General features: G+C 45.6%; 1 protein-coding gene across 2 annotated transcripts in view; it reads right to left on the bottom strand.

Annotated features, from left to right (window-relative positions):
* med23 (mediator complex subunit 23) overlaps nt 1–16049 on the bottom strand; it is a 56629-nt gene that overhangs the window by 16834 nt on the left and 23746 nt on the right. For both annotated transcript variants that reach the window (XM_062550675.1, XM_062550676.1), the window contains 4 exons: nt 14857–14981; nt 13390–13595; nt 4212–4392; nt 280–450 (listed from right to left, as the gene is read on the bottom strand). In XM_062550675.1, coding sequence (XP_062406659.1) covers nt 280–450; nt 4212–4392; nt 13390–13595; nt 14857–14981 — 683 coding nt within the window. The remainder of the gene's footprint in view (nt 1–279; nt 451–4211; nt 4393–13389; nt 13596–14856; nt 14982–16049) is intronic.

The raw sequence follows: 16049 nt of genomic DNA, 5'->3' as shown, positions 1-16049 counted from the left end.
GTACAACGGATTTAATCAAACACAACACAGAGGTGCTGAAGAGAACATGGCCTCAGAGTTCATGTTGTGGAATCATGGGGAAGGCCATCTTGGATGGATTGATGACATTTATCCGCGATTCGGCGGAGAAATTTAGACTTGAGGGACACATGCCAGTTAAAAATTCCAAATCGGAAAATTCTGACTGTCAGAATTCTGAATTTAAGTGGAACGAGCCATCAGTGTGTCCATTTGGAAGGCCCCCCCCCAGTGGCTGCTGGGTAATGTAGTTTGCCTCACCTTGTGGTAGGACATGTGCTTGGTGTGCCAGTCGCTCTGCAGCCAGTGCTCCGGGGCGTTCTCCTTGACAAAGTCGCTGACGCGGTTGCGGAAGTCGTTGGGCTTGAGCAGCAGCAGCTGGATGATGAAGTAGCACACCTGCGCCTCGTTACCTTCGTGGCTACGCATGGCCTGTTGGACACAGAACACACACACACACACACACACACACAGAGTTACCACACACTATACACACTATCAAAACAGTTCTCTAGGGCATGTATGCATCCACATTAGCGACGGCCACTGATGATTATGCTGATGACATGGATGGCCCTGATGACAATGAGTGTCTGACTGCTAGAGCATCAGAAACACGCCACTGAACATGACCTACTGGAGGGCTGCGGCGGTCGCCAGGCAACCACAAACACATGGATGCATGTGCGCAATTCTGTCAGTAGACAGAGATGCATGCACACACACACATCAGTAGACAGAGATGCGCGCGCACACACACACACACACACACACACACACACACACACACACACACACACACACACACACACACACACACACACACACACACACACACACACACACACACACACACACACACACACACACACACACACACACACACACACACACACACACACACACACACACACACCTAGTGAGGAGCAGCTTGGGGCCCCTGCGGGAGGGCATCTCCATATGTCCCCTGCTGAATCAGCGCAACACTAACTGGATCTGCCCATTAGAATGGATGACCTGACAAGAGGCCACTCAACTGGTCAAGAACAATACTGCCCTGAGGGCCCCAAAGCTGTCAGAAGCACTGCTTTCACACGCCAGCTAAACCACCAGATAAACCTACAGCCCCGGACAAACTTTGTAATAAGGTGTGTTACAGTATGTGTTGAGATATACCGCAAATTCCCGACTATTAGCCGCGGCTTATATACATTGATTTTGCAAAATTTCTTCAGCTATGAGGTTAACACAGGGGGCAGCTAATATGGTGTTAATATGGTTTTGTTTCTTTTAACTTGCATAAAACACTGTCCTGCGGCCTATACACAATGCTTATATGCGGGAAATTACTGTACAACTCTGGAGAAAATGTAGAGACCACTACATCCTACGATTGCTGAGTGACATTGGAATGAGTTGGTGGTCATATTCAAAATTAAGGGAGCACTGCCAATTTGAAAATTTACCGTTAACTCATGCGAATTTCACTCAGCAATCATAAGATGACATCAGAATGCATCACATGCAGTGGTCTCTACAATATTTCCAGCGCTGTATATCCCAGCACATACGGTAACACACCCTGTTGCTTAGCACAGTTGCTTAGCTTCACATTGCTGTTGTTGTTGAGTGGATCTTTCTAACAGTAGCTATTGGGAGTCATATATGGAGTATCAAGGACTAAAACCTCATCATCGGTCATTATTTGGATTATTATCCAAGGACAAAGGGAGAACCACTGACTGGGTTTGGGCCAACTGCTTCAGCTGCGGTGGAAGCCTGGGATTACTGTTGAACAGTTGCCGTTTTCAGAGAATTTTTGTGTTGTTTTGCTGTTATGTTTTGCTGGATCTTTTTTTGCACAGAGCACTTAGGACTGCAATACAGAACTGGAACAAACTAATTACATGGTCTTTCACTGTGGGGATACTTCACATGTTTTGAGGAGAAACAGGGAAATATTGTGGGCGAGGGGTACTGTGTGAGTTTCAAGTTCAAATATGAGATTGAGTAAACATGTTGTGCATACCGTAATTTCCCGACTATTAGCCGCAGCTTATACATTGATTTTTGGAAAATGTCTTCAGCTAATGTATGAGGTTAATACAGGGGGCCAGTTAATATGGTTTTGCTTCTTTTAACTTGCATAAAACACTGTCCTGCGGCTTATACACAATGCGGGAAATTACTGTATGTGTTGCTTCTGATTGTAATACTGAAAAGTGAAACAATCATGTGCTAGACAAGCCGTAGCCAAACTTAATGTGAAACTCAACTCTGAGGAGATAATGGGCCACTTGCACGAAAGGCTCTCCGTGCGCTCGTTTGGTTTCCGGTGGAGCGTTAACTTAACTGTGTTGTAACGACATCTTTTGATATATTCTGCTCCTTACATCTTCACTCCGACACTGAATATCTTGTTTGGCCAATAACACACATTTTAATACACGCATAAGTCCTTCTTTTTCGTAACGTGCTCATTCACTAGGAGCAACCACCAACCGGGTCTGTGTAGACACTAATTACGTTAACAATAGCGGCAGGCTCCAGCACTAGTGGCTCTAACAGAAAACAAACGCGCATATTAGAGCCTTTTGTGAAAATAGCCCATCATCAATTGAGAGACTGCTTTTAGTTTATGAACAATAATGGCTGATTGCTATAATACGCACAACCATCCTTCATTCTAACAGAACCCGACGCTTTAACTAAACCACGCTCATAACCTTGAAGTGAAACTGCCCAAAGCCTAATATTCACTTTGGGCATGCAAAGGCACCAGTTGGGGCGAGAGAAAGGCCATCGCAGATTGATTCTCGGGCTCATAATAGGATAACTGACCTGGCGCCATTTTCATCTGACCCTACACTTGTTGATGGGGCTCAGACCTGAGAACTGACCATCTGGTCCTGGACCAGCGATTCCAACTCGCCATGCGCCTCACACACCACAGCAGTTCTGGCCTTGTGTTCAGAGTGTAACTAAGACAGCCGTTCCCCCGGGGAAACTAAGCATTGTAGCATAACTGCAGAGTCAGCACAATCTTAGAACCCCAAGACACACACACACACACACACACACACACACACACACACACACTCTACCTCCACTGACTACAGAACTAGGGCTCGCGCACGAGCCTTTTATTCCACTCTGGGACTGCATAAGAGGTGATTCATCATCATAAATTATCATTTTACTGCCGGAGACGCGGCACGGTGGACACGTCATAAATAAGAGTAACAGTTATAGCCGCCTAATGCGTTTAGTAGGAAGAGACCATTAGAGGTGCCACTATTTCATTCGTCTGGAGAGATAAAAGTGTAAGGTGCCGCAATGACTGTGCCGCGCGGTACAAAACGCAAAATTGATACATCTGGAGAAGAGCTTTTCTTTTAAAAAAAAAAGTGACCTGAGCAAAGACATAAAAGCCGTTTCGAAATGAAACCGGCACCTGCAAACAAGCCAGCTGCCTGGAGAGTGGTACAAAAGGTCAGCTTCAAAAGCACCGGCGCGTTTGTACATGTTGTCCTCTAATGCCTGAGCACAGAGGCGGCGGATGCCTCTCTTCTCTGTGTGTGTGTGTGTGTGTGTGTGTGGTCTCTCCCGGGTGCAGCAGTGGGGATGTGCAAATGAGCAGAGCCAGGTGGCCCAGACACAAAGGTGACCCGCACCTTGTGGGACAACATTACCAATTATTATTATTATTATTACTATTATTATTATTATTATTATTATTATTATTATTATCATTATTAACATCGCCAGTCTCGTAATGAAGTACCGATTAGGGAGTGATTTAGAGGTTAAATTGTTTTCAAAATATGGAAGATATTTGCTGGAAAGCATAATATACAATCCTACAAGGGAGGTTAGACACAGGCATAGAATGAGGCATGTGTCGTGTCCATGTTTTTGTGTATGTGTGCACTTACACATGGGCTGCATCGCATTCAAAAGAATGAGAGGCGTGTGTGTGTGTGTGTGTGTGTGTGTGTGTGTGTGTGTGTGTGTGTGTGTGTGTGTGTGTGTGTGTGTGTGTATGTGTGTGTGTGTGGGTGTGTGGACTTCCACATGGGCTGCATCACATTAAAAAATAATGAGAAGCACATCTGTGTGTGTGCGTGCGCGCGCATGTGTGTGTGTGTGTGTGTGTGTGTGTGTGCGTGTGCGCGTGTGTGTGCGCGTCTCACCAGGCAAAGGATAAGTCTATCCAGGGTGACGATGTTGTACTTCCACACCATGTCGTTGAGGATCTCGATGCACTTGTTCAGCTGCTGCCCTCCGGCTGACGTGGAGAACTCGTACACCAGGAAGTCGGCAAACGTCCGCACGTGGGCCACCAGGGCGCGCGCGCCAATCCGCTCCAGCACCCTGCCGACGACGCCACACAAGAAAGGTCAAGGGTCAAGGGTAACACACAAGGAGCAGCTTTGGTCAGCTTTTATTGACCCATTGAATTACTGTCGGAAGAAGCAAATCTGAAATTCCCTATGGTATGTAGGTACTGTGTGCATTACGATACCTTATATTATATATTTAAATATATTTATTTTCATATATTTTATATTTACAGAGCAGCATAATTAACTCTGGTAGCATCTCATGAACTCATGCAGACACACTAAGGAAGAATCTTACTTGTGCCCAAATCAATATGAGCATCTGCCACTTTTTGCTCCATAAAGTTCCATTCACGAAACACTTGAAACCAGCACTTAAAACGAAAATGATTTACTTCAATACATAAACCACATAAATGCTCAATCCTACAAACTTGGACATAATCCAAGCAGTTAAACCTGGTAATTAGCCCCCAAAATGCTTCCATGATCAGCGTGCGATTAAACTCCCTCTTAAGTGGTCAATTTTAAAGCAGACAATTTGCTTTTGGGGCGAAAACAACGTTTAGCAAGCCGTCGACAATGAAAGAAATCTCTGAGAGCTGTGGAGTCTGGGCCCTTTGTGAAAGCAATCTCGCAGTGACAAGGAAGAGAGCTGTTAGCTGTCAAGCTCTCCCCTCCGTTTAGGCAGCCTGTAAATGGCTCCCGCTGGCTGTAACCTGAAGCCCTTGATGTCAGCGCCGCTGGCTGCAGAGGCCGCAGGCTGTGGGCAGTGGCCCCGGGGACTGACCGGTCCGCTGGAGGACTGAGGACTGCTGTCCCTCCGCTTGTGCGGATCAGGCCCTTGCCAGTTTTTGGATGTCGCTGAAGGTGCTGACGCGACCCCCCGATCCCCACGCACACACAAACGCACACACACACACACAACACACACACACACACACACACACACTGCGCTGAACCCTCCTCTGTCTGACCAGCATGGCCTCCTCTGCCTGCTCTGTGACTCCGTTACCCCCCCCCCCCCCCCCCACCCCGTTCTGCCTGCAGAGCTGTGGCAAGCAGCCACTTTGAGCACCTGCCAGGGCAGGGGTGGTGCAAAGTTTACCTCTCCTGAGAGTCTTTCTTAAAAGCTTTGCTGGAGAAAAAAAAGAAAGAGAGGGACCTGTGCCATTTAACATCAGAATGGTAAATGGGCCTTGACAAGAATGTCTGTGTTTATCATGGAGGCAAATGGAACCCAGATTACTACCCATATATGACAGGGTGTTAAGAGTGTGTGTGTGTGTGTGTGTGTGTGTGTGTGTGTGTGTGTGTGTGTGTGTGTGTGTGCGTACGCGGGGGTGGATGATCTGTCAGGGATGTACAGACAAAAGCAACACAGAGACAGAGGAGCGATAGAAACGGAAAGAGAGACAGGCAGGCAGACTAGACATTATGACAGAGAGAAGCAACAGCGTTTTACTAGGCTATTTTCATTCCTCTCCCCCTCTGTGTGTGTGTGTGTGTGTGCGCGCGTGTGTGTGGGGGTGGGTGGGTGGGCGATAAAGAGTGGGAGAGAGTGAGAGGGAGAAAGAGAGAAGAAGATAGAGAGAGACAGAAGGAGAGAGAGAGAGAGAGAGAGATGAGACCAAAAGCGAGACAAGCAGAGCGATAAAGAAGTAAAGAGAGAGAGAGAGAGACAGAGAGAGAGAGGGAGAGAGAAACATAGATAGAGAGAGAGGAGCACAGAAGCAAGGAGAGACAAGCAGGGGGAGAGGCTGAGTCAGACAAAAAGAGAGAGAGAGGAAAAAAACACATCTCACAAGATAGAGATGCAAACAAGCGCGCGTGTGTGTGCGTGTGTGTGTGTGCATGTGTGTGTGCGTGTGTGTGTGTGCTCGAGTGAGGCTGAAAGTGTGTGTGTGTGCGAGTCATTTGAGCATTTAATAAGTTGTATGGCGCTGCTCCTCTGGAGAGTTACATAAACGCGGCCGAGTCGGAGGATCTGAGGAGCCCCGGGTAATGTGCTGATGCTACAGACCCACCCGCACGCACGCACGCACACACACACACACACACACGGACGCACACATAAACACACACATAGAGAAAAATGCCCCTATATAAAGCAACACATGAACATGGCCACCCACACACACAGTGCTGCTCTACAACTGAGAGATCTGTGAACCACTGAGAGAGAGAGTGTGTGAGAGTGAGAGAGAGAGAGAGAGGGGAGAGAGAAAGAGAAATAATGACCTGCTGAGCTGAAACTTACATTATCTAAATATGAACATACATGCCTACAGACAGACAGATAGACACACACACACATGCTCACACAGGCACGCAAGCACACATACACACACACACACACACACACACACACACACTTCCATTGCCACGGGTCATAATTGTACAATTATCATTATTCTGTTTTACTTGTGTGTTTCTCCCCCTACACTTTTGATGTATTTGACCCAAATACTTTGGCAATACTGTACAACATTATTGTCATGCTAATAAAGCTCCTTTTGACGTTGAATTTGAGAGAGAAAGTGAGAGACAGAAAAAGAGAGACAGAGAAAGAGAGAGAGAGAGACAGACAGACAGACAGACAGAGAGAGTGAGAAAATAAGTAAAGGATAATGGACGACACGCCGTGTGGTTATTCAAAGTTAGTGCACATTCTAGACGGTGATACGGCCCGACGCGAAGCGTCTAGAAAAGTGCATTAACTTTGAATAACCGCACGGCATGAAGTCCATTAACCCGCTTATTCCACTGTTGCCACTTGCGTTATGTTTGTTTCCGGCGCTAAATTAAATGTTTTAATAGCTAGAACTGTATTGTTTGTAGAACTACTTTTCCCAGACACATTTCAACTAACTGCAGTTACTAGTTCTAAATGGATGGCAAAAGCCAGTCGTTAGTTCTAATCTCCTGTTGTCAAGCTGGCATATCCCAGGAACATTAACTTTGAAAGATTGCTATTTTTCTTAGCCTTCTGCCACCCAACTAGTTAAAAGCCACCCCGTCATATGCTAAATGTTACTATGATCTGAACGTCTGTATTTTACAGCTTGAATGTAACGCATCTAAACTTCACAACGAGTTTGGCGAATTAAAATTCAAGTGTGATACGGTACGGCCAACAAATTGGAACTACTTCATAACCGTGTGTATATCGGAAGTTAATGCACACCCTTATAGAACGCAAGACAATGGGAAATTAAACCAAGCAGTGGAATAAGAGACCATAAGATAGACAGAGGGAAAAAGGAGGGAAAAAAGGAACCAAAACAGGAAGACAGATACAGTAGCAACAAATAATAAGAAAACAGAAACATGTTGAGCTCGGAGAACACCCCAAAAAACACAGTGCATCAAAAGCGTAGCAGAAAGCCAGAAGGCGAGAAGGCCGACAGGAAGAGAGGCACCAGAGGGGAGAAACAAGGGCAAATCCGACAGCACAGACAACAGCACCGACAGCACAGACGCCACGAGTGCCACTGTGTGTCAGTGGAGCAGTCGGTGGTGGAGCTCTGAGTAAGTCCACAGCTCGCACTGACACAGCACAGAGGGGAGGGGGGCGTCACAGGAGCAGAGGCAGGCTGCACATACTGAGGGCCTGTCAGCTCCCAGCCAAACCACACACACACACACACACTATCCCTCTCTTTCTCTCTCTCACACACACACAGAGAGGGAGGGAGGGGCAGACAGACAGACACACAGACACACAGACACACACACACACACACACACTGGCCTGGGCCTCTTGGTCACCCGGGTCCTCCTCGTGATCCGGGCGGATGACAAGCGGGTTCAGTGAGGAAGCGGGTCAGACCGTTCACAGGCACACAACTGCTCTTTGTCAGCCAAGGGAAGGCAGCTGGGCTCGCCACCCCCCCTCTCTTCTCTCTCTCTCTCTTCCTTTCTCTCCTTTCTTCACTCTTTCTCTACCTCCCTCCGCTTCTTTCTCTGGTTTACTCTCACACACTCATGTGCACTCTTTCCTGTCATTCTTCTCTGCCATTCTCTTTCCTCTGCCATTCTCTCTCTCTCTTTCTTTCCTCTGCCATTCTCTCTCTCTTTCTTTTCTCTGCCATTCTCTCTCTCACTCTCTCTCTCTCTCTCTGCTCTGTCGCTGTGCTTTTCCTCAACTCTGACATTTACGGCTCAGTTTAGACTACTAAAGGGGAGAGATGTCAACAGTGCTTAGCCTTCAGTAGTGTTGTTTTTGGCGGCCTGTTTTGGTTTTAGTTTTAGTCTAGTCTTTGTGTCAAGCTGTCATTTTAGTTTTTATCAGTTTTAGTCACGTTCATACTCTTTTAGTCTAGTCAAGTTTTAGTCAACTAAAAGTATGAGCATTTTAGTCTTATTTTCGTCTAGTTTTAGTTGACGAAAACGAATGACTTTTAGTCTTGTTTTAGTCAATGAAAATTGGATTTTATTATCTTTTTATTAATGCAATTCTATTTTAAGGGGTTGTTCCTCCATAGACTGGGTAAGACTGTTTTTAGTGGCAGGCACTATAGCACCAGCAAACTCTGAAACTATAGGACTGGATGAAATGTGCAGATAACGGTCTCCACTGATAAATATCACACTGGCTAACCTGGAAATGAGGTCCTATGTCCAAAATTCTGAACTACCCCTTTAATAGGAAATTATACATTTTGGCTAATTTTCATGGATTAAAAAATTACAAATATTACAGGTTACATAGGCACTGAACATTGACAGTGGAATCAGGTATGTTACACAGAGTTTGGTCTCCCCCTGTCACCATGAAAGGACTATTTGGAATATTCTGTAGACCTGCTGTTCCTTTTCTGAGAACAATTTAACTTAAGATCAAGTTGTCCTTAGGTTATTGAATGCTGTAAATGTGGATGCTATTTCACCATTAACTAAGCGTGGTTACACACAGTTGTCATCTTAATGCAGTGTTTTGTAGCCTATAAAACGCATTTCACGTTCATCACTCAGTTTTGGTAGGCTACTAGGCCTATGCCTTGAGTGGTCGCTGCCCCTTTAAATGCGTGGGACTTTAAATTACGTTTTAACTCCATGCTGATTTTGTTGATGAACAGCACCGTCTTTGATTCAGTTTTTCTACCGTTTAAATAAACGACACACGCGCACTTGTGTGGTTGGTAAGGAATTGTTTTCAATAGTTGTCTTGCAATTCCCACACAACATTAGATAGCCTACTAAGCCAAGGTTCCATTAAAAATGTGTCTATGATTAGAACTTCGTTGCTGATCGGTGGAATAATGTTATTATTGTAGCCTAGGCTATATGACAGCGCCAGCATCAGCTGGACAGAAGCTTAGGCTACACACTAATGAAATCTGCAGTTGCCTGTTAACATTTTCATCTGAATTAGATCTACATGCGGAGGTGAGATAAGTAGCCTAGTGCAAAGTTGAACTGAGAGAGTTGCCAATCTAACGGACTGAACGTAGCCTATATTTCTTAGCTTCTATTAGCGATAACGATAGGCTATACATCTACCGCTCCTTTGCTACATGATCAAATATGATCAGATGAGTGACAGAAGCACCGGATATGACCAACAGGCCCACGCGAGAAACGCTGGTCCTCTGGTATGATAATCAGACCATGCAACCTGATGCGCCCCTGAAGTGAGACGCAGGAAACAGAAATACTGCAAAATAATAACACGACTAAACGACACAAAATAATGTTATAACATTCCTGTCCTTCTGGTCTTCGAAAATGAAGAGAGATGTTAGCATGGTTTTTATTTGGTAAACCACATTTAGTCTCGTTTTTATTCGTCAACGATATTGCCTTATAAATTTAATTATAGTCATCGTCACATGGCCAGCGTTTACGTTGCGTCTCGTCTTGTTATAGTCACGTGAAAAAAGTTCGTTGACGACGATATTTAGTCATAATTTTCGTTGACGAAAGCAACACTAGCCTTCAGTAAATGATGATTGTGTGTGTGTGTGTGTGTGTGTGTGTGTGTGTGTGTGTGTGTGTGTGTGTGTGTGTGTGTGTGTGTGCGTGCGTGTGTGTGAGTGTGTGAGTGTGTGAGTGTGTGTGTGTGTGAAAGAGAGGGATATTGTGAGACTGAGTGTGTGTGTGTGTGTGTGTGTGTGTGTGTGTGTGTGTGTGTGTGTGTGTGTGGTAAGAGAAGGATAATGTGAGCCTGTGTTTGTGTGTGTGTGTGTGTATATAAGAGAGGGATCGTGTGAACCTTTATGTGTGTGTGTGTGTGTGTGTGTGAGCACAAAGCTCTTTATTCCAGGAAAGACCAAAGCAGATCAGGCTGGGTAGCATCACTCTGATTCAACACTCCCAGACAACAGGAAATAAGTTTACGGCTGCTCACAATTTACACTGTGTCTCAGCTTTTAGTCTGGGCTTCTTAATCTCTTTCTGAGACACACACACACACACACACACACACACACAACACACACAAATAAGTCATTTGTACTGCTCCTCCAGGCTGGATTAGTTTGGTACATGTGATCTGTCGTGTCCCCTGTGTTGACCAGATGTTCCCATGGTTGTGTCCAGATGTATGTTGGAACTCCCTCATGCTCAATGTGGGGGCCTCAACTATTGGGAGAACATCTTTACTATACTGTACATTACACTACGTTGATACAGGTACATTGAACGGGTGAATTACTCCTAGGATTCTTTCATAGGGCAAAAGAGCCAACTTGTTCTCGCATCATGTGTCACCTGCAGCCTACATCTCTCAAGTCATCTATGTCAAGAGAAAGGTGTCCCTACATGTCCCAAGCATGATGGCTAGGCTACATTCCACTGGAGACATACTCTGTCTGATTGACATGTTCTTGACAGGCTTTCACAGCTGTTTTTGAAAATCTGTGGGAAGGGAATTCTTTTATTCTTTTAAAATACTGTAGGTTATGTGTAGACACCTCCTCAGCTGCCCCGTCTCCAGCTGTAGACGACTAGGACACGCAATGCCTGGCACCCCTCTTCTCTTGCTCTAAATGGACTCACTGCATTTCTAGAGAGCTTTCTGACTCCTGAGAGCACTCAAAGCTTTACAATGTCAAGCCTCACATTCTCCCAATCACACACCGATGGCGATTGCCATGCAAGGCGCCAACCTGCTCATTGGGATTGACACTGGGAGTTAAGAGTCTTGCTCAAGGACAACAGCTGCTGGACGACTCCTCTACCTCCTGGGCCACTGCCCAATCGCTCGATGGTGTTTGAAGACCCCAAACGTCGTTTTCGAGGCAGCGCTGCCACCGTTCATTTAAAGGCACCTAATCCTAATCCCAATCCCAAACCGAACCCTAGCCTTAACCCATGCCTAACCCTAGCGCCTTCCAGGCAGTGTTGCCTTGAAGACAACATTGGAGTCTTCAGGGATTAAAGCAAAAAAAAATCCTGAGCCTGAACTTTTTTAGACTCGTGCATGCGACTCTATACGACACTATGTTGGTCGATCGATTGGAAACCGGTTTATTTTTTGGAGTGTTTGCACACGACACAGGCCTTGTTTGTGATGTTGGACACCAAGAAAGGCCAATAGGCAATAGTAGTCCAACACACTACAATATGCTACTTGTTATGTAGCATTTAGGATTTCTTTTTATATCAAGTTTTGCTGCTAATCTTTGTCTTTGACAGGTTACAAATTGACCTACAATCATAAGGTGTCAAGGATATGTGAAATTGGAAGGCAGGCATTTGAAGAATAAGATTTAGTTGCAAACCATTTAAGTTAAGGTATTAAAAAAAAGACAATTATTCTCTTTCTAAAGAGTAATAACAGTGTTTCCCACAGATTAGAAGGCAATGTGTGGTGGTCGCCTCATGTCTGACTTTTTATCGCTTTGCTTTCATATAATGTGAATTTATTTATTTAATGATTTTTTAACAAGATGTAAAGCACACACACACACACACACACACACACACAATCACACAATTATTTATACATTCTACATACTGACGTTTCTACGTTGAACGGTTGAAGCTGAATTGAACGCACAAAAAGCATTAGAAGAATAATATCAACTATTTTGATTTTTTAACAAGATGTAGCCTAAAGCACACACACACACACACACACACACACACACAATTATTTATACATTCTATATACTGACATTTCTGAGATTCATAATAGCAAACTTTATGCAGCTTATAGCCTGCTATTCACATTACAACTTCACTTCTTAAATTCAGCTGTTTGATTGAAGCCTCAAAATATTGTAAACAAAGTAGCATAGTTGGCTAGTTTATCATACTCTAGCTGGTTGGACTGTTCAGTGTCCCCACGTGTGTTTAAGTTTCAAGGTAAGCTCATACTTTTCCTCCTTGGGACAGGCCCTTTAAATCTTGGAGTTGAAAAACATTGGTATTGAGATGGTCAGTCAACTTGAATGCAGAGTTTTAATCAGATGTGTGCAGCATAGCCTACTAATGATGCTAACCGTATTTAACAATAATTCAGCTAGTCGTCTTCTGTGCGTCATTGCGTTCACGATTGTGAATGTTTTGTTTGGATTAAATGTGCATGTCGAGGGGCGGGTGTCAGTGCGCACGAGAGTGGGTCAAGGAGAATTCGTTTACTTCTATACTGTTTGGTAAAGTTGCACGCATAGTCTACAAAATTTGCGGAAGAACTTATGCTTCCACCCGCAGCGTCAGGTGCGTCAGGTGCATCAGTGCGACCACGCTTCCAGGGATGATCTCGTTAAGGAGACTCGGTGTGCACGAAGGGGAGACTGTGTCTGTGTCTGAGTGTGTGTGTGTGTGTGTATTAAAGGGCGCGTGACGCTGAGTGACAGAGAGGGAGAGCAGGGAAAGGAAATTCAGCTTAACGAATGCTGCGTGTTTTTCAATAGCGTTAGCAAATAAATAATATTTTTTTAAAAATGAACGCAGTCAATGGCTGCACGCCGGAATTCCGGCACGGTGCCGGAAAACTTTAATCCCTGAGTCTTAAAACACCAAGAAACTGCCCCCGTCCCCCCCCACCCCCACCCCCCTCGCCGGGCCGTGTGGTCACCTGAAGCCGATCTGGTTGATGTGGTCCGTCTCCAGCAGCATCTTCCAGAGCAGGCAGAGGAAGAGCGGCGGCGAGCCCTGCATGGAGAAGTGCGTGATGATGTCGTTCTCGTTGGTCATGGACTTCCACTTGCGGTACTCCTCCTCCACGTTCTTCTTCAGGTTGAAGCGGCTCTCCTGGGGAACGTTGTTCTGCTTGAAGAACGCCTGAGGTGGGGGGGGGGGGAGAGAGAGAACCCCCGAGGGAGAAAGAACCAAAGAAGGAGACAGACAGCAAATCAGCGAAGCTCAAAAGGCCCTTTGCTACGAAGCCAGAGGGGAGAAGTGAAATCAAAGAAAAGAAAAAGAAACGAGAGCCCAAGAAAACAAACGGATAAAAACAAATCGGCGGACGTCATCTACAGCGCTGTCTCCAGACCCCCTGACGGCGCCTGTTTGGATAGCAGCTTGTCCAAAGGGAGCACATTTCAAAACCCATGAATCGACTTTTGTTCCACAGTTAACTGTCAAGGAACGGTTTAATGGCGGCCTAATGGGAGACACAGTCTTGATACTTCTGTACAAACAGAACGGATCGCTTAAAAACAAAAACATATATCAATGTCAAAAAAACATGTATTACTATGAAAAAAAAAATGGACCAACGATTCCCATGCACATAACAGCTAACAGTGCAGACTTAAACATGGGCCAAAATATGGGACAAAGCAGTAAAGGTTACTATGGGATACTAGAGCCCTTGAGGCATTGGACAGCTAAGCACTGATTTAAAACAAACATACGATAACTTCCAAATCCAGGGCCACGTACCATTTAGAGTTTACCTGGCGCTCATCTTAATCAGCCCCATCTCATACCTTACCTTTCTGTCTAGCACATAAATGACTTACGGTATACATGTCACCTCAAGGGCATGCAAGAGGTGCTCACAGAGTTCAACATACTTGAGTAGACGTAAAAGCACGCAACAAGTGCTCTTAAGTCAAGACAACAACATCCTGTTGGCTGAGAGGTTTTAGAACTCAGGATTTGTGGAAAGTAGAAAGTGAGGGCCCCATACAGTACATGCACAAGGTCGCTAAGGCCACGTTGCCATGGCATCTAACATTTCCCACCAATGGTGGAATCAGGCGGAAAAGCACTTTAAAGTCGTTCAAAATATGTAACTGTTTTGTTCAGAAAATCTGGAGTGAAAAAAATACCCTGATTTCAACATCACAATGGAATGAATATTAAAGAATTAGTACTCCGCTATCAATGTCAAAAGCAACATTATCATTATTAACCAAATTCCAGCCATTTATTTTCACATGCATCTCAATTGGTTCCCTTTTCGGTGAGAGCCCAGCCCATGCCTTGTAATGCACTTTTGGGAGGAGCTGGACTGGATGGATGGGTGGGTGGATGTGTAATCATTATCAACATGGCCCCCGACTGCCTTGTCCACGGACTCTCTCCCCAGACGTACCTGCAGGGGGGCGGGGAAGCAGCTGAGGGTGTGTGAGGCCCAGTTGTGGGGCGTGAAGTTCATGATGGTCTGCAGGATGTCCTTGCACCACGTGCCTTGGATGGAGTCCGAACCCGTGAAGAAATCTGCAAGATGGGACACACACAAACACACACACACACACACACACACATTAATATGAGGTGTTAATGGCAACATTTGCAAACAACGACATGAACGAGCGGGTGAATGAGCATAATAATGACTGAATCCATTATCCAACTGTATCAATGGCACCTGCTGAATAATGCATGTGGTGGAAGGTGGCATGAAAACAGTGACTGTGTGACTGTGTGACTGTGTGACTGTGTGACTGTGTGACTGTGTGACTGTGTGACTGTGAGACTGTGAGACTGTGAGACTGTGAGACTGTGAGACTGTGTGACTGTGTGACTGTGTGACTGTGAGACTGTGAGACTGTGTGACTGTGTGACTGTGAGACTGTGTGACTGTGAGACTGTGAGACTGTGAGACTGTGTGGTTGCGTGCAAGACTAGGAGACTAGACACAGCTGTCTGAGCGGCTCCAGACCACAGGCTCGGCTCACAGGCAACGGAGCCTTCCAGGCATGATGTGGTGAGGCTCGTGACAGTGGGAGCAGAGTATTGGTGCGGTTCACACAGGGGTGACCGAACACGAGAGAGAGAGAGACAGAGAGAGAGACAGAGAGAGACAGAGAGAGAGAGAGAGAGAGAGAGAGAGATGAGTGAATGAGAGGGAGGGCATGGAGCCGCTCACACGTCTCCTGCACTGTCCACCCTCCCTGATGCTGTAAGGCTGTGGGCTTTTGAACATTCTAACATAAAATTGCATTCCGCAACAATTCAAGGCTCTAAAGTCCTATGTTGAATTGTCAGCAGTAAAGCCAACCAAGCACCCACACACAAGCTCATTCAATTGACTGGATCACACAAACTAGAACAGCTAGGAAGGCAAGAAGGCCGTGACTACCTGGTTTTAGAGAGAGGCAGGCAGAGAGGGAAACAGACAGAGAGGACATGGACAGAGCTGGTGTGTGTGGGTGTGTGTATGTGTGTGTGTGTGTATGTGTACAGGTATGTGTGTGTGTGTGTGTGTGTGTGTGTGTGTGTGTGTGTGTGTGTGTGTGTGTGTGTGTGTGTGTATGTGTGTGCCCGTGAGTGTGTGTGTGTGTG

Source organism: Sardina pilchardus, chromosome 12, assembly GCF_963854185.1.
Source record: "Sardina pilchardus chromosome 12, fSarPil1.1, whole genome shotgun sequence".
Lineage (NCBI taxonomy): Eukaryota > Metazoa > Chordata > Actinopteri > Clupeiformes > Clupeidae > Sardina > Sardina pilchardus.
The sequence above is the reverse complement of the archived record's forward strand: the minus strand, read 5'-3'. Positions and strand labels throughout refer to the sequence as shown.